The sequence below is a fragment of the Pomacea canaliculata genome, linkage group LG13, assembly GCF_003073045.1.
Source record: "Pomacea canaliculata isolate SZHN2017 linkage group LG13, ASM307304v1, whole genome shotgun sequence".
Lineage (NCBI taxonomy): Eukaryota > Metazoa > Mollusca > Gastropoda > Architaenioglossa > Ampullariidae > Pomacea > Pomacea canaliculata.
The window spans coordinates 7,775,076-7,793,680 of NC_037602.1; the positions used below are offsets into that span (position 1 = coordinate 7,775,076).

An 18,605-nucleotide genomic window follows, 5' to 3' on the forward strand; every position below is an offset into this window, starting at 1 on the left:
TCGCAAATGTACGAGTGCTAAGGAACAAAATGGCGTCCTCCCAATACCAAGAGCATCCTTGGTACACATCGTTGCTTGGACTTGCAGAGAACTTCAGGACTTCAAATCCTCCAAACATTCGTCTTTGCATACACTGTCTTCAGTCAATTTTTACTTTTAATCCTGCCCCCCATATCGAAGCGAGGACACATCTCCAACTTGGGAGTATTTTGATGACCCATACCAAAAACACTGATCTTGCAAGAACCCATCTGGAGAAGGCGGTAGGTTTGATTTTTCTGTGTAAACTTGGGTCGTTTTTCGGTTTTATAATTTTAATACATTTTCAAGATTCTAATCTTTTAAAAAGTTGATTTGCCGAAGCAAGTTAATTAAAGCTCGAAATGAACTTTTTTTCTGTTACAGTGGTCAATTTCATCAACTGTATCCTTCATATGTGTGTTTGTGTGTGGGTTTTTTTTTTCCCCCCATGAGAGACCACGGACAAGATAGGAGATATATGTCCTTGGTCAGAGTATTGGCAGGGCAAAGCAGTGAGCGTCTACCATATGAGCTTACAAAAAATAGTAATGATAACATTAAAACTTAGGGGTTTTTTTTAGTGGTATGTTTTAAATGCAAGCTTTTTAACAACCAAGTGAAAATGCTGTTGTTTCTAAAGCCAGCGTTTGTCATCTTAATCATGACACACAAACAGATGTAAAATAGAGCACATTTCTCTCATTAATTAAATAGAGATAATATTTTGTATGTTAAACACATTTCTTAGTATTTTCATCTATCAAAAAGGTAAAGCATTACAGTAAAATTGGAAGGGAAAAAAGTCAGATAGCTACGGTTGGTAACTATAAAAAAATAGCTTTTTTGAAAAACATTATTTCTGATAGATAGTGTTACAAACTGTTTAACACTTTCTGTAAAATATGCATTATTTTTTTTAATGGCAATTGAATAATGTTAAGTGGATTTAATTAATTGGATAGTTTGACCCTTGTTGTCACATTCATGTTTTAAAATTGTATTTACAGCTATAAAGGTATGCATCTCTTGTTTTATGTTATGACATGAAGAGATAGTGGGAAATCTTTTGATTCCCCCAGCCTTTATTGCTACTAATGTCTTATTCATGTGCAAAATACTGTGGAAAAAAAAATTGGTGACAAATTTTGAAGAAAAGAGTGAATACGCTACGAGAAGAGAAATGATTTTTGAATCAGTTGATAGTGCTGCTTATATAAATTGTTTGATAACAAGTAATGACAAAATACCTATCATGACCATTCTGTTATTTGTCTTAATATTTTAAACAACTAGACCTCTGACCTAAACTTATGTTTTCAGACTCCTTGACTCCAAACCAGTTATGTTTTCAGATTTTTTAGGCAGATTTTTCTTTATGTGATTAGGAGCTGTTACACCCATTTCTGTGTGATGGGAAACTTTGTCATTATATATGACAGATTTTTTTCCTTTTAGTGCAGTGTTTTTATGTGACTGTATGAAAATGTATGCTTACAATTGTGAAATAGTGTGTCAGTTTTAGATTTAGATATATATATACTGTGTGTGAGAGAGAAAGGGGGAGGGGGGAACTGAGAACCATGGCAAAACTTTTGCATGAAAACTAACCTTGACTAAAACTTAGATTTCTAATGCTGATGAAGTTCGATATGAATCAGCAAGCATTTTGTCACAACTATATGAGAAACAGGTTGGTAATATATTGCTTTTGGTTTAGTATAGATATTTTATTTCCTTGTTCTGTGTGGGTATTTCAGAACAAAATAGTATGGTGAAATGCACGTGCACAGATGCATGCATTTTTTATATTTATGCATCATTGAGAAAGAAAGACAATATTTGTATCACATTGAATGAAAATTTCTAACTCTGGGGGTATCAAGGGTGAATAGAGATGCTGTGCATGTCAGCCTTCGTTATTTGTTCTACTGCTTTATGGAAAGTTCCCTTTTCAGGTTTTCTGGGTCTTTGTGGCTATATAGCTGATTTGATGTATGTAAGCATATAAAAGCAAACAGAAATTTCCTATATAAACAAGCTTTATCATTGTAGAGATATACAGCTGTGATAATATAGAAAATAAGCCAGCCCTTTAGTAAAGACAGACTAACAGTTTTCCAGCAAAATAAAAAAAAAAACCAACCCTATTAAACATTGACATAGATGATCAAAAAATATGTATGAAAGTACATTTCGATTTTTATTGCTACAGATGCAGTCACAGTTGGCAAAACCTATTTTACGCCATGCTATTGAAATGTCACAGCGTGCACCTTACTGGCATTGTCGGCTTCTTTTCCAGCTGGCAGTGAGTTTGGTTTTTGTTGTTTGGTTTTTTTTTTAACGTATGTTTTCTCCAAGAAAATTTATTACAGATTTGTTACCTGCCAGGGCTGTATAATGTGTATGCTATTGTGGTAGATGAAGTTTAACTTGTCCTAGATTTAGCAGCATAATCTTTGCTTTATTCTAAGAGGTATTATGAATTCAACTTTATTGTGGTGTCACTTGAAAGTTTTCTGAGATAACATTTTGTTTTCCAGCAAATTCATGCCCTTGAGAAGGACATGGTATCGGCCATGAGTCTTTTGTCAGTAGGGGCAGACTATGCAGCGGCTGCACGCTCAGAATATACGCGGCTTCTCTTTCTGCTTAGCAAAGGCATGGTGTGTATTGGATTTTATGCTATCTCCATTGTCTTATGTCCACTAGAAAAGTATCATTTTTAGGGGAAAAAAAACCATGTCTCCATGAAAACTGAAAAATGGCTAAAAGTGACTATGAGTACAGAGAAAATATTAAGAACTACAGGTTTACTATTTTAGGTATTGCATTTGCGTGCACGGGTAGGAAAAGATTCATGACCTTTACAGCTTTTAAAGGCTAACCTGAGTGCAAAATCATTTTTGAAATGAGTGGGCTTAGCTCATATCTGTAGATAGCTGTAGCGATAGAAAATAAAAATGATTTGTTGCCTTTCTATAATTATGTTCCTGGCTTCACTTGTCAATGACTTTATACGCAAGTTATGTTTGCTGATCCTTCACTGGTCAATGATTTTATACACAAGTTATGTTTGCTGATCCTGGTGTTGACATAACTAGCACTGAGGAACATACTAGAAATGATTAGTTGTCTCTCTATGATCGTGTTCCTAGTTTAGACATAAATAGCAATAGGGAACATACAATAATGTGAGATCATAGCATTATAAAAAATATACAGGATCTTTTAGTCATCTTTTTTAAAATCAGCAAATGTATCTCGAGTGATGCATGCATTTTGTAGCAGTCTCTATTTCCAGTGAAGATTCTGCAGTTTGTTTTTTTTTTTTGTTTTAGTTGGCCCTTATTGAGCGTAATATTGAGATGGTGTCAGAGTGCATGGGGCAGGCTGGCAACCTGATAGACCATTTCACTGGATCCCCTGCCCACAAGGAATCTCTCAAGGTCTTCTTTCTAGTGTTGCAAGTCTGCCACTACCTTATGGCAGGCCAGGTTGGTGGAATTACAACTAGCAGTAAATTGTTGAACTATGCTGATAATTTGCAAGATTGTTTTGGGTTAAATCATTTTAATGTAGGCGGAATCATTGCCTCATATTGGGAGTTTGAATTCTCTGCTTGTCATCTGTGTTTTATTTTCATAGTAAAGAGAATATTACACATGCTAGGAGAATCCTAGATGGTTTGAGTCTTTTTGTATTCGCTGGATTGATGGTGTCATAGGTGAAGAGTGTCAAGCCAGTTCTGAAGCAGCTGCAACAGAGTATTCAGACCATCACTCAGATCCACACTGAAGATGGTGAGACCTCGTTTCGTCATTGTGTCGTTATTTATTTTTTTTTTTTTTATAAAAAAGCCTTTTAATCCGTCAGTGGATTACAAGTCAGCTCCACTCTAACACTGTCCCTTGAACGCTGTCCTTAGTTTTTGAATGAAGGCGTTAAGAATTTTAACTGATACTGAAATGATTACTTGGTCTCAAATTTTGATATTTCAACTTTTACAAAAACACATTAGAGTACCAGAAAACTTATTGAAGTTGTAAAAATCGTTTTATTCTATTTTATTTGACACTATAAGCACTGGGGTTTTTTTCTGTTTGGCTATTTTTCTTGGGGTCCGCTCCCCAAATTGATGTTATCTGTTCATTCAGTTGTGTCGGAGTGAACATGCTCAGTGACTTGAGTTGAGGTCTTATACTGTTATTCATGGTTAAATGTAACTTGTATTTATTTAGTCGTTTAGTAAATGAAAAAGAGGCAGCCAACAACAATATGTTTTGGGACAGTGTTAGACTCAGGATGACCTGTAACAGTATTTCCATAGTCTTTAAAACAAAACCTGCTTGATTGTGCCAAGTAGTATTCTTGCCCTGCTAACACTTTTTTTCCCTTTCTTTCAGACTTTATACACTTTGTTTTGAAATTCATTCAATTTTTTTTCCCTTTCAGTAATTCCTTTTATCACGATGTAGGTAATTTTCATTACTTTTTATCATTTTAATCTCTATTTTTCTAGGGGAAACACTGTTTGAAGATGGTGAGTTTAGTTTATCATCGTTGGCATCATCTTTTCTTTACCTGTGCATTGTATATTGTAATGCTGAGTAAAAACAAATAATTAACTGTTGCTGCTTTGCAAGGTTGATCCATGGCCATATGACAGACAAAAATGCAATATGTAATTATGAACTACATTGTGAAATGTATGTTGTTCCAGTCGTATGTTAATTCTGAGCACAACCTGTATTCGTTTGAGCACTTTATAAAGCCATAGGGTTCCAGAAAAGCTAGCTTTTTAAATTTTTTTTTCAATCTAAATTTCTTGCACTTGTCAGATATTTTTCTTCTTTGACTTTACCAGATGACATGACCAAAGACAATAACAGGCTACATTTGCTTTCTAATCATTGAAAGCAGACTTCCAGACAATGAATTAGTACATGCCTGGTCATGTGAGCAACAGCCTTCTGACAGCTATAAAGAGGACAACACAGCCAGTTCATTTTTCTTGATGATTATAGTAGCCATGCTCTTTACAGTCTGGTATTGTGCCAGTTGCTCTGGCAGTTCCGTGTTACTACTTGTTGTCTGTGTTTGTGAACTTAAGCCATCTGCAAACCCAGTCTTTAACAGACTTTGTACTAGTCAGTGTGCTTAGTTATAATCTGGATTGGTGTTCTTTTCGAAAGAAGACAGTGTCTTGTGCAAGAATGCACAACAAATGCTTCAGCAGTGGTATTTGAACTGCTCACACACTCTTTGTATACAGTGCACTTCCTGTGTGACCATTGTGCTCGTTGGTCTAACGCTCGAGGGCCACACTGGACATGCTATAAAATCTTGTGGGCCAGAACATGGTGGTTTTGCCAGAATTATGACGTTAAAAATGAAATTATGTTGTGTCTCGTTAAAATGAGCGGGTTGGATAAGGCACCTTCGCAGGCTGTAGGTTGGGTACCCTGGTCTAAGGAGTGGTGGATGCATGTTTGGCATGATAAGCCTCCTACCCTGTGATGTAGGCTTTAGAAAAAAAGGTTCATCAAAATTAGTCAGGAACAGTAAGATTTTCATTCTCATTTCATTTCCTGGTGCTTGATTAAGGTTTTAGAAAACAGAGTAACAGAAAACTTGTTATTCGATTTTGACACTTGCCAGCAGCTCTCATCTCTCGTATTACCTTTCAGTTCCGAAGTTTTACATAGAGACAGCCAACTCTGTGCAACATGTGATCCACCTAGGAGACTTTGCTGTCAGCATAAATCTTGTGGATGCATATTTCCACTTCCTTGTTGGGCAAGCAATCAAGGTTTTAGGCGCTGAGATTTGCCCATGTAGGAAAGGTCTTCCAGTTCGTTGCCCTTCCCTGCTGGCTTTCCATCTCCTCAAGCTGTTTACAACCTCTGTAATTCATCAAATCATACAACATGGCCTGCTTGGACAACCTCTTGATGCATGCACAGTTTCATGCACCCTCTGTCAAAGCTGGGATACATGTCTCTACATCTCTAGCCATGATATCACCATAATTGTTGGCACGGCGTAAAAACCAAAGAAACATTATCTCTACATCTGACTGATTTGCTGTGGCATGACATTTAGAGCTGGTGAGATGGATAATGGTTTGTCAGTTTGTAAACTATCTAGGTATTAGCATCAATTTTAGATGGTTGGTTTTAAGTGGTGCGTTTATGTTCAGAATGCGCACCAGCTACTCTATTTATGCGGGCACATAGTCATGATAATATTGAAGCCATACCCCTCTTGTCAAAATTATGTGTTTATCCTGCATATCTGCAGCCTAGGATAATTTCTTTACGCGTTAATTTGAAGATCATGATGGCAAGGAAGACAATCCACCAATGGATCCCCGTTACTATCACTGGTATGGTTGTGTGCAACTCACACACAGTGGTTGCGGAGTCTCGCCTTCCATTGCAATGTAGTGCTGACATTATGTCTGCTATCATCCGGTGCTCCAGCTTTCCCTTCAGGAGGTTCTGTTGGAGAGATCTTTTGGCATATACTGCTCTGGCCTTTTTGAGACTGATCTAGGTGGGTTGTTTTGCTTGCTTCCTTCTGATATCTATTCTGTGGTCAGGTCAGGTCATTTGGTAATGTCAAAGAAGAAATGAAATTTTTATTGTAAATTTTCTTTGATTTACTAGATAATATGGCATTGAGACCCTCCCAACCTCCCTGTGTTTAGTTGAGTGTTGGTAAATGTCTGAGGCCTGTTGCTTGCCTGACCAGTGGCATGCCCTACATGCCACATGCATGGGAGTCAATTTTCAATAGAGAACAAATGTAGCTTATTATCTCCTACGTTAATGTCGTCTGGTAAGTCTTGAAGAAAGATAGTTTACAATAAAAACATCGTCTTTTTTTTAAGTTTAGTGTCTTGTCCTTTCCCATTTGGAAATCAACTTTTACCTAGGATGCAGCTGTGATTTAAAATATTCCTGAAACGTAATGTGTGGTAATATAGTATTCAAAGATTTTAATGTATGCATCCATATCTATTTTTAAAAAAAAACAAAATGTGCCCAGTATCAAAGAATTCAAAGGAGCCAGTTAGTGAATATTTCAACGAAAAATATGTGTAGCATGATGGTCAATTTCCAGAATCAGCTGTAGCATGATGAGTGAAAACCACTGACCTGTGAAAGAAGTGGATGTCCTATTCTTTTTTAATTACTCCTTCATTAACTGCATAACAGATACTGCAGGGATATATTGGATACCTTTGGTTAGGGTAATTAAAGGACATATATATATTTTTTTTGCTAAGGAGCTTAAATGGGACCTTTGCCTTAAAAGGAGATTATTGACCAAAGCATATCTGAATCCAGGCTTTTTTTTTTTTTTTGATTCAATGCTTTGCCCACTTTGGTTATTTAGATTTTACAGAGGAAAAGTATGAAAGAGGATTTGCCATAATTTAGGAAATAGCTAATCTGGGTGCAGAAGCAGAAATATTGATAAGAAGATGATCCTCATTTCAGAAAAACAGATGCTTTTAGAAATTCTTCACACAAGAAGAAATATGTGCTTCCTGATTTGCATTTTGACAGAATCACACTTTTCAGGAATCTTTGAAATGTCTTTTGTCAGTTATTATCATCAAAATTATTGTAATTGTTTGTGGTTCTCTTAAATGCTGTTTTCCATATTTTGAGTTTTTAGTACTAAATCATTTCATGAAACCAATCATTTGTTGTCTGGTTATTCTTGTATCTTGCTTCATAACTTCAGGTTGCATTGTTTGTCACATTGCCTTTTGGGGAATAGGGATGGGACTAAGTTTGCTTCATCCTGGCACATTGTCTCTCTGAACTCGTCGAGACTATTCTCTTGTTAAAGATTAGTTCCGGGGTTCAGGTCAGAACTTCAGCTCTGCAGTTGTTTTGCTTTTATTAGTTTCTGCACCTTCACCCTTCTCAGTATTCATTTTCATCTCCTTTTGGAAAAAAAATCATATTATTTTCAGTGTTTGCACTTCTAGGAGATAATTCGTCTCTTTTATCCCTGCGTACTGTGCTTATCAGACTTGTATTTTTAAAATATGTGGTAAATAATGAAATATTAAAATAATCATTTCCACATCTAAGACTTTGTGTATAATTGTTTGTATGCATTACATTTTGTTCAGCCGGTTTTTTTTGGGTTTTTTTCTCTACATATTTTCGGGGAAACAGCAGCACAGGGTATCATAATTGTGTTGATGTCAATGTATAGTAATTGTTTAGGTTTTCTGGGGAAAATATTTTTTGTCTTGGCAGTTAGGTTGTAGCATATCAGAATGACAGTTCATAACATTTAGAAGAGGCTAGTAGGTTTCTTTGGCATGATTAGATACGGCAAAGCATGAGAATTTCAAGATGATATTGCACTTGAAATCATGAAAGAAAAAGCAGTTGCAGCAGATGGTTACGGAAAATATTAGTAGCTGAGACTGCATTAGACTGCTGGCAGGGGGATACATTAGTGGGTTGACAAGATAACTTTGTTACATAAAATGGATCTCCTTCTTCCTCTCCCCTCCCACAAAGGAAAAAAGTGCACGAAAGCCATGCAAGTGATTAAAATGAATAGTGAAAATGTTAAAGGTAAACCTAATTTTATACAAAGGAGAGATGAGTTGCAACTCAAAAAAATTAAAACTCAGAAAATGAGATAACTGCTACCTAAATTTATAAGTTAAATTTAGATAACTTTTTTGGTTTGTTTTGTTTTATTGAGCACACCATTTTGCCTACTATTAGAAATTTGTATTTAAGAAGAGGAAAGCATCATGTACAAATACCATCGGCATAGTTGAACAATGTTAAAATACAGTTAGGTACTAGTTGTCAAGAGTTTTGTTTTAAAGTTAAAATAGTTTTATAACTAGTATTACCTAAAGCACTGTGTGCAATGTAGACTTTTTGAGCTTGTCATGCAATATTACAAATTGAAAATTTTCATCTCAGTGGTATATCAACTTTAGCAACATGAATTTTAAAAAAGGAGACTCCTCTTCCTTTACCCATATTTGAGATCAGCTGAAAGTATTGAGCTGTCAGAAGTCATAAAATGTGAAGACATGATGTCACCCAGTTAAAAAAAGTTCTCAAGCAGTTCATCCATTTTCATGGCACCCTTTTAATGAACGATAGTAATGAGCCTGTTTTTAATTATTTATTATTTGCTTGGATTGTTCCAGAGCCACCTATGTCAAGTAACCCTGTGGACCAGTTTCACTGGCTTCCTAAAGAACATATGTGTGTCCTTGTGTATCTAGTGAGTAACTCATTTGCGGAAATATTACAATTGTTTTCTAAGCTCCTGGAGTAAACCTGATGCGCACATACCAGCTGAATGTGCCAGTTCTTTAAAAATAACACTGCTCAGGTGCCATACATTGAAGAATTATGTGCATGTTAAAATCTGATAAAAATCATGGCGTGTTTGTTTGCTTGTCTGTATGCTAACCTGTTGTACTTAGATACCACTGCTACTCCTTATTGCAGTGTTTCTGTATGCTGGAGCTGAATCAGAATATTGTGACAAGTTTTGTTTAAACTCTTCAACATATTGCCATTTCAGGTGACTGTGATGCATTCCATGCAGGCTGGGTACATGGACAAAGCACAAAAGTACACAGACAAGGCACTGATGCAGATTGAGAAACTAAAGAGTGAGTTCATATTCTGAAGAATGATTGACAGACTTAGAACATTTGTGTCTATTGTGGTTGCAGACATATCATTGTAGCAGCAAAGTGATAGGAAGGATGCAGTTGTAAAACATAACATATATCATGAGATGTCTCATGTGGGCTTGTAAACCCAGGACTTCCAAATGCCAACATAAGCTGTTGGTGGAAGCAACAGAGAGGAGGTGTCTAGTGCGGCTGATCTTGCACAGTTCGAGATAAATGAACTTGCAGACTTTAGTTAATATGATTCTTGAGAGACCGTCATGTGTTGAAAATAGCTCAAAGGTTTCTGACAGACTGAAAAAAAAGTAATGCAAAGTACTCATTAATGTACGGATGCCATCTTTGATGTTATAATATTATTTTCACTATCAGACTGTACATTCATGAAAACATGCTGCTGCTTTTTTCTTTTCCATTTTCCCTTCATCGGGAATTAGATTTCAGGGGAAGTAAATTTATATATGATTTGAACTAGCATCTGAAAGTAGCTGTTACTTCTCTTGAATTTTCAGTCATTCTTGAATAAAAATATTTAAGAATTGTCATCGCCCCACCCCTTTAAGATGTGTTGCCAAACACTGTCCTTATCTCAGTTTGTTTGTTTTTTTTCAAGCCATTGTGTTGAGTTAAAGTTAAATGGTCACAGCCGTAGTAAATTTAATGGTTTTGTGTGCTGCTGTATTCATATGTTTTCAGGTTTTGCAAATATAGCACTCTGTGTGTGTGTGGTCACTCATGGATGATAATATGCCATTGGATTTTTGTGTTACAGTGCTAGACACACATCCACTGCTGTTAACATTCCAGTTAATGCTGCTGGAACACATTATCATGTGTCGTCTCATCATGGGACACAAATCTATTGCCATTCAAGAAGTGAGTTCATTTATCCGCCCCAGTTTATAATCTCACAGTACACAGCATTTTCCAGATTAGGACAGCAGCAGAATACTCCTCAGATTCTTCAGTCCACAGTTAGACAAGCCAATCTTACATGTACCTTACTTTTTTAGGGTAGACCACTGAATTTTCACACGGAGAAAAAAAATGGAAGTGATCACTGTTTATTCAGAATCCCAGAACAGATCTAGAGCAAATTCTGATAAAACCTGTTTTGTGTAAATTGCAGTGGCAGACATGGAGGTTTAGTTTCATTGTTTGGCAGTGTTAATCTAACCAACAACTAAAGAAATCTGTAAGAGGATAAGGTTACATTCTTTTTGTGCCACCACCCTTTCTGCAAATCCAAATTTAATATAGATCCCACTTTATTTGCTGCTGGTTCCTTTGGCAAATATTGTGGGGTGGCTATCATTGATGGTTCTTAAAGATGGGATTGTCATAATTGTGATATTCCTATGGTCATGTTTATGTGATATCTATTTTTAATGTGGTACATGATTTTTAGATTTTTCAGGCCTGTCATGTGTGTCAACAGCAACCCAGGCTCTTCTCCATGCATAGTGCTCAGATTCATACACTTATAGTGAGTGCTATTTTAAAACTCTCAGTGTCAGAATTACAGGCTGCAGAAGACTACCAGTTTAATCTCAGGAGCTGAACTTACCACTAGCATGCATATTGTATGTTGACATTTGACATGCCTCTAATAAATTACATAGTGTAATGTAGTCATGAATTAAAACTTTCTTTAGTAGTATTATAAATGCAGATTAAACTAGCAAAACCTGTACATGGAAAAAGCAAGTAACAAATATTTCTGATGATTGACAGGGTTTGTATGCGATGTCCATGAACTGCATGGAGGCAGCAGAAGCTCAGTTTAAAACAGCTTTGGAGGTGAGTGTCACCAAACTAATATAGTCTTAGGGGGTTTGCAAGGGGTACTCCTTGCTGCCTGTTAATAAAGATATTTAAAAACAAACATTCATTGTATCCTTTTGTTGTAATACTGTTTATACTTTTGTTGTCATGTTTTGCATAATTTTTCTGTAATGCTGAGCTTTTTGTCCTCTTTCTTACCAGCATAGTTCAGGTGAAGGTGAGCTTGCAGGGTTCATAAACCTCAACCTGGCCATTGTGTACTTGCGAATGAACAGGCAGTCAGACTTACACAGGCTGGCAGAGGTCATTGATCCAGATACACTCCATTCCCAGTCAGTTGATGCTTTTGTTTGCTTTTGCTTGAGGATGGCTAGATTATATATTTCTGATCCACTTTTTTCCCCTTTTTTAACAATTATTTGTTTTATTGCATTTAAAAGTATTTGAAAATCCATCAGTCTAAGGCCCTGTTGTAGTTGACCACTTATTTTGTAATGAATTTACACTGTTTAAAAAATGGCAACATAGAGTGCATAAATATTTCTTTAAAATTATGTCTCACGACTGAACACCTTGACTGCCATGGACCATTCTGGTCACTGACCCTCATTTACTTTGATTTGTTACAAAGAAACTATCTCTTGCAGAGTACATCATTGCGTAGATTAAAAAATACTCTTTAAAATGGTGTGAAGTATGGTTGTCTTTACTGTACGTGTTTGTGTTTTATGCCAGCCATGTGTACTGGCAGCAAAGTCATTTTAATAACATATGCCTGAGGCTGCAATAAACACTAATGTTAAACATGCTTTTTTTATTTAAAAATTTTACACAATCGTATTTTTCCTTAAGATCCCAATCGTTATCTCTTTTGTTTTACCAACAGTTCCCACAGTATGAAGGCAGCAGCCTTTTTTGTCAAGGGATTGCAGTCTTTCTTCGAGGCAAATTATGTAGATGCAAAGTAAGTCAGATTTTCTTTTTCTGTACTTTTTAGCTTCCTTTTAAAAAAACAAAAACAAACTAGGAATATGAGTGTTATGTCTGATCATAGCTTTATGGAACAGAATTAAATTAACCAATATTAAAGCAGTTTTTGCAAGGTTAGTCTTGGCTTTTAGAATCTTTTTTTTTTTCAGACGGTTTCTTCGGGAGACATTAAAGATGGCAAATGCAGAGGATGTGAACAGGCTGACATCTTGCTCGTTGGTTCTGCTTGGTCATATCTTCCTCTCTCTAGGCAACAATCAGGTCAGTAAATTAACATGACTCAAGATTCTGTGCTAGAATTTGGAAGATTTTTTATTTAACCTTTAGTGAATGTGTGGACCATGGGTAGCTGCTAAAATGGAGGAATCATCAAGTCAAAGAAACCTATTTTAACCCAGTAAATATATCTAGATTCAACGGCATACACATAATTATTTTCTTTCAGGAAACATTGTCATAGCAGATATTTTGTCTTAGTATGAGCTGATGAACACAGCAAATATTACTGAAGGCACTAATTCTTTGATCTACATGGCACTGACTTTTGACCTCAGGAAGCCATGAACCTGGTGACCCCTGCCATGCAGCTGGCAGGTAAAATCCCTGATGTCCATGTGCAGCTGTGGGCTTCTTCCCTCCTTAAAGGTATGTTCCTGAAGTGTATGTCTGCTTGTGTTTTATGTCAAAATGTGTTCTGTTGATGTATCTATCTTCTCCTCTTCATCAAAATGTATGTTGTGTTGATGTATGTCTTCTCCTTTTTGTTAAACTGTGCTAAAGTGCACATGCCTACTTCTCATTGCCTAATATCAACAGTGCGTTTCCTTTCTCCCTTCAAAGGTATGTTACTTTAGATGCAAACCTGCGGGTTTCTTCTGTGAGCTTTTTTGTTCTGAGAGGATGTTTTTTAACAACTGTTTTGAGTGTTTCATCTTGACACCAACACTGCTACCCTGGTATGCAAAAAACTTATTTAAAAGTAAAATATGCAAAAATCAGCCCGAATCCCTTTTTATATATATATACACTTTTTTTTTTTTTTTCGCAAATCATAAAAAGATGTTTCAAATGGCCCGAGACCTATCTTTAATTAGGCTTGATGCACCAAGTTTCAAATACAAGCATGGTCTTGCTAATAATAAGCATGTAAAATAGTGTGTATACATGAACAAAGTGTTCTGCAGTGCATGGCCCTTATGGTCTGACAGGAGGTCATGAATAACATAAGCCTTTATTGTTGCTTCATTGGCTAGAAAAATTATTAGATTTCATATTCATTGTTTACTCCATATATTTGATGCTAGACGCATGAGATATGAGCTGTGGTATTTGCTGCAGATTTGTATCGCCTGATTGGTGACTCGGTCAATGAAGCAGAGGGATATCGAATGCACACTTCTTTCTCTCAGTCTCTTCTTCGTGATCACTTTCAGTCGTCACAGCTATCAGAGCATGGGCTAATTCAGGTGAGCTTGATTGTTCCTCAAAGATGGAGGTTCATTTTGAAGTTTTCAGAAATAAACCTTGTGAATACCTTGTTTGATCTGTGGGTTTGTGGACATTGCAAGTTTATTGTAAGTGTAAATTATGCTTTCCAGTCAGAAAAAAATGCACTTATATCTTCTTGAGCAAAATTTTTATAGACACTGAGCTAAGAAATCAACGTATAAATGGATGTATTTTCAATAATTTTCTTTTTCTCAGTGGACGACTGGACCATGCCCATTTCATCTTAATACTTCAGTAACTGGGAGCAGTGTCTTGTGATCTGTTGGAGTGCAGGTTGATGGAGACTTAACTTTTCAGACACACATCTCTCCAAGGGCAGCAAGTACTGTTAATGCCATGCAGACGTGAAGGCAGCATTTCACCCCCCAAACCCCAACCTACCCAGCATACCCCTCCAGGCCCCTCTTGTACTGGTGATGTGGACTAGTTCTTGCACTCAGCTGGTGTCGCTTGATGGCCATGGGCTGTCACCTGATCCATGCAAGACCAGTGTGGACATGAGGAGGACTATTAACGCATGTGATGCCCTTTTGGACTGGTCAAGTCTGGATGGTATTGCATATTTGTAACACCACTCATTGATGATCTGCAGTGACTGTGCACATTCATGGATTACTTGACCACAGGTGGACTTTGAACTTTTTATAATACCCCTGCTGGTGGGTCAGCTGTGGATGTTGTATTCATAAGATACCCATCATTCACTGAACATTCTACGTCATCTTTTATTTTTAGAAGCAGCTGAATGTACATTTGCCACAGGTCTGGGCAAAGGAGGTTGCAGCAGCTGTGATAACATTGCTGTTGACTGATGAGTACAGCATACAGCAGAAACTTCTGTAATAAGGCTGGCCGTTCTAGGCCATCTTGGTTGCTCTGATGCATACTCAGCAGCTGGTAGAGATTTATGTGTTAACTATCTATAATTGTGAGAGGCAAGATGTGATTGATGGATGATCAATTTAAAAGTGACCCATCCATAACTGGTCACCAAAATAAAAAGTAACCTGATCACATTAGAGTATGAGAACAAGTTATTTAATAGCTCGCTGTTCTGGTTATATGATGTAAAAAATAACGTTGGTGTCCATGTAGTGATGGATGATATTGGTGTCACATAGTCTAATAACAGTGTTACTCATCAAATAGATGTCGGGCTGTTGAGTGAATTAGTGAGAACTAGTTTAGGCCTGAAATTTAAAGTCAGATTAAACATGAATTATAAGAAGTTACCAAAGGCTGATAGACCAAATCAGTGCATTTAATCTTACAATAAGCAAAATTTAGAATTCCAATGTTACAAGGGCTTGCTTGTGTGTCAGTCCAACATGTAATAAATGTAATGTACAAAAAAAGTAAACAAAAAAAAAAGATTTCAACAAGTTTTGCAGATGAGCACTGAGAATGATCTGCAGACATGTTAGAATAGCGCTAAAACATGCATTCTTTTGATTTTTCTCAGATTATGATCATCCTACCACTAGACATGAAATTTCCATGACATTAAATTCTACTGCTAGCAGTGACATTTCAGCTAGTCTGAACACCACTTGCCCAGATGCATTATGTTCATTATAACTGTAGAACTTTATACTAGTTCAAACAGTGTGATTTAGTGTGTGTATGGGTGAATTGTCAGCTGCTAAATGGACATGAGACATATTCTGTGTGTATGGAGGTAGAGAGCACATGCTAAGTTTCCTGGCAGCTGGTGTAGTAAACGCAAGAACCTTGATGAATTCTGCAGACATGTAGACAAAATTTTTTTTCGATTCTATAAGGTTCTTCTGTTGTTTTATCTTTTCTCGCTGTCTTTTTCTTCTGTTGGCTCTTGCTTGTTTTCTGAAGGGTGAACTAGTTATAAATATTTTTTTGAGAAGTTAGTCTTAAGTAAATCTTGAATACAGGTGGTTGATAACTGTCTTAGTGTGGTTGACATTTAAATGAGATATTTTGCACATTGAAACAAAAACAGATCTGCAGAAGGTTCGTATGTTGTTGGTCTTTTCATTAGCATCAATATTTTTTAACAATAATAGAATCTGGCAAATGTTTTTACATTAGCTTTTTTGAAAAGGTTTTTTGATTGCAAACATCTTGTCCTTTAGGTGCCTGCAGAAGAGAACTAAAGATAATGCTTCAATTGCTGGGTGATTTAGAAAAAAAGGACTTCTTACTGGAAAATTCAGAGTACTGTTTAGTTGTTGAATTTCACAGTGGTTACTCCCAACTGATTCTTTGCTTTCAAACAAACAAAAAGAAACCAGTTTGGTTCAGTGGGTCACAATATTTTGTTGATTACTTTGATTAGCTCCTGTGTTTATACATTACTTCTTGTTGTTTCAAGTAAAATCTCTTCTATCCCCACTCCAGGCATATTTATGTTGCATTAGCAGTGGACATTTTTTGTGATTTTACTAATAAAACTGATGGACATGTTTCTTGCACCCACTCTTTTGATCACTGGGGCTGGCATCATGTCACGTTTGTTGCAAACCTTAATGACAACTTAAATTGTTTGTAACAAATATAATGGATGGCATCATCTGTCATATTTGTTACACAAAATAACTTTGTGACAACTGGTTAGCAGGATCTGAATGTTTTGATCTATATTCAGCATTTTCACTGTGCATATGCACTTTACACAGAAACGAGAAACAAGATGGACCAAGGTTAGGATTCAGTCAGCGATTAGGGTTAAATGTTGTGATGCTGTCAGACAGCCACACAAAAGTGTCACAAAATGGCCCATAACCATTATTTCAGTTTACTTTCAGTAACGTACTAGTTACGATACTTTGCTCACGTTATCAACGCTCATCTAATGTTGATGTTTATGGTGAAAGGTTTCCATCAAATCCAGTAGTTTTCTATCTACACTGCCAGTTATGAGACTGGCTGCTTGAAAACAAAACTACAGCCTTCAGACAAACTTCTATCTGGCATCACTCATAGGACAGAAGTTTAAGAATGTATTTTGAATGGGAAAGTTTCCCAGAGTCTCTCTTATAGGCTCTGCAATTCAATAATCAAAAAAGATAATTTCTCGGATCATATTATATTTCAAATGTGATGAGATGATTTGGCAGTTCCAGAGCTTTATTCTGTATTTTCAGTTTTTGATTCATATTTTTGCAGTCAAAAACCTATACGTTTTCTGGCAAGAATTTTATAATTGCCAGTTGTGTTCTGTTCAGAAAGCAATGAATTTTTCAGCATTTTCTTGTCTTTAAAACAACTAAATGAAGCTTCACAAGTATTTTAGAGCCAGCTTCTTCTTACAATTTGGTCATTTTATCTATATATTATGTTGTTCGAGAAGTAAGTCTTAAAACATTAAGTTGAAAAGTATAATCTTTTGGGCACTGGGTCCTTTTTTCATGAAATCTATGCAAGTGATATTTTGAAGAAGGTAAAACTTTATTGTACTTTATTTTGAATTTGGATGGTCTAGTTCAAAGAGAGTGCAATATTAAAAAGATAAAGGTCAACATATACTAGTAAAGCAGTCTCTAAATCATACAAAGTGGCTGTGGTTTAACAGGGACTTTCTATCATTCAATTAAGAAAAACAGTTACAAAAAAATTCTGTGCACTATGCTTTAAAGTTTGTCTCTCCATCCCTACCTGCCCGCAACCTCCTTTGCGCATACACACATGAAATATGTCGATGAAATGACTTTTATAATTCCAGACCTTTGCTACCAAGTGCACATATCAAGCCCTAACCATGAGATGTAGAGTATTTATGCTGTAACTAGTTTCAATTATCCAGCCACTTTACTCATACCTTAGTTGTTTAGATGTGTGTAAAATGGTTCATATACACATTTTAAAGCTTTGTTTAAAGGATCTGACTAGAAATTGTGAAGCAATAATAAAGCCACACTTCCCAATAATTCAAAAACTATAAAATTAAAAAAAAGTGTCCACAAAAGTAACATGGCATATCTTCTGTATGTTCCTTTCGTCTTTTATTATAATTATACCTGAAAATTGATACTGTCTGGCATTGAAATGCAGATCTAAATGCTTGCTTTTTTTCGTTATGCAGGCATGATTGTTGCTTGCTCTTTCTTTGAGCTTCCACCATTTGCTTTCAGATCAAGTGTCTAGTTGAACAAATCAGGGAGTGTATTTTCGGCACCCCTCCCCCTCTGTACAATCTCTTTAGGCATTGCAGTGCTCACTTCTCATCTGCTCAGTACTCCCATTCTATAACAAATGTTCACTTGGTCATGCGACACAGAATGAGACTTTTACAAGAAAAGGTGCTGTGCATTTTGCCTTGTAAAAATTTCATTTAATGTTTGAGGGTTGTCTCAAAGGGGGACTATTACAGTGAACAACTTCGCAAAATCCTGAATAGCAGTTACAGTTTCTTTAAGGCAGTATTGTAGGTGGGTTGGTTTAGGGTTAAGAGTTAAAGGGAAGTGGTGGTGGTGGTGGTAGTGGTGATCATATCAAGTCTGGACCTAAAGACATTTTTAGTGGGTATTTTGTAGATCTGGAAAAATGATATATTTAAGGAATGTTTTGGTCAGGGAATCGAGAAATCCAGGTGAACAGGGACTTCTCAGTTACTGTGTGA

General features: G+C 36.3%; 1 protein-coding gene across 1 annotated transcript; it reads left to right on the forward strand.

Annotated features, from left to right (window-relative positions):
• LOC112554622 (MAU2 chromatid cohesion factor homolog) lies at positions 1 to 18,044 on the forward strand. Its single transcript, XM_025222527.1, has 18 exons — positions 1 to 263; positions 406 to 423; positions 1,646 to 1,711; positions 2,234 to 2,329; positions 2,565 to 2,687; positions 3,363 to 3,518; positions 3,749 to 3,824; positions 9,230 to 9,306; positions 9,613 to 9,703; positions 10,500 to 10,603; positions 11,136 to 11,213; positions 11,462 to 11,527; positions 11,714 to 11,844; positions 12,399 to 12,476; positions 12,652 to 12,763; positions 13,057 to 13,147; positions 13,841 to 13,968; positions 14,207 to 18,044. The coding sequence occupies exons 1-18, from the start codon at positions 30 to 32 to the stop codon at positions 14,267 to 14,269; spliced, it is 1,788 nt and encodes a 595-aa protein (XP_025078312.1). The 5' UTR covers positions 1 to 29; the 3' UTR covers positions 14,270 to 18,044.
• The last annotated feature ends 561 nt before the right edge of the window (positions 18,045 to 18,605 follow it).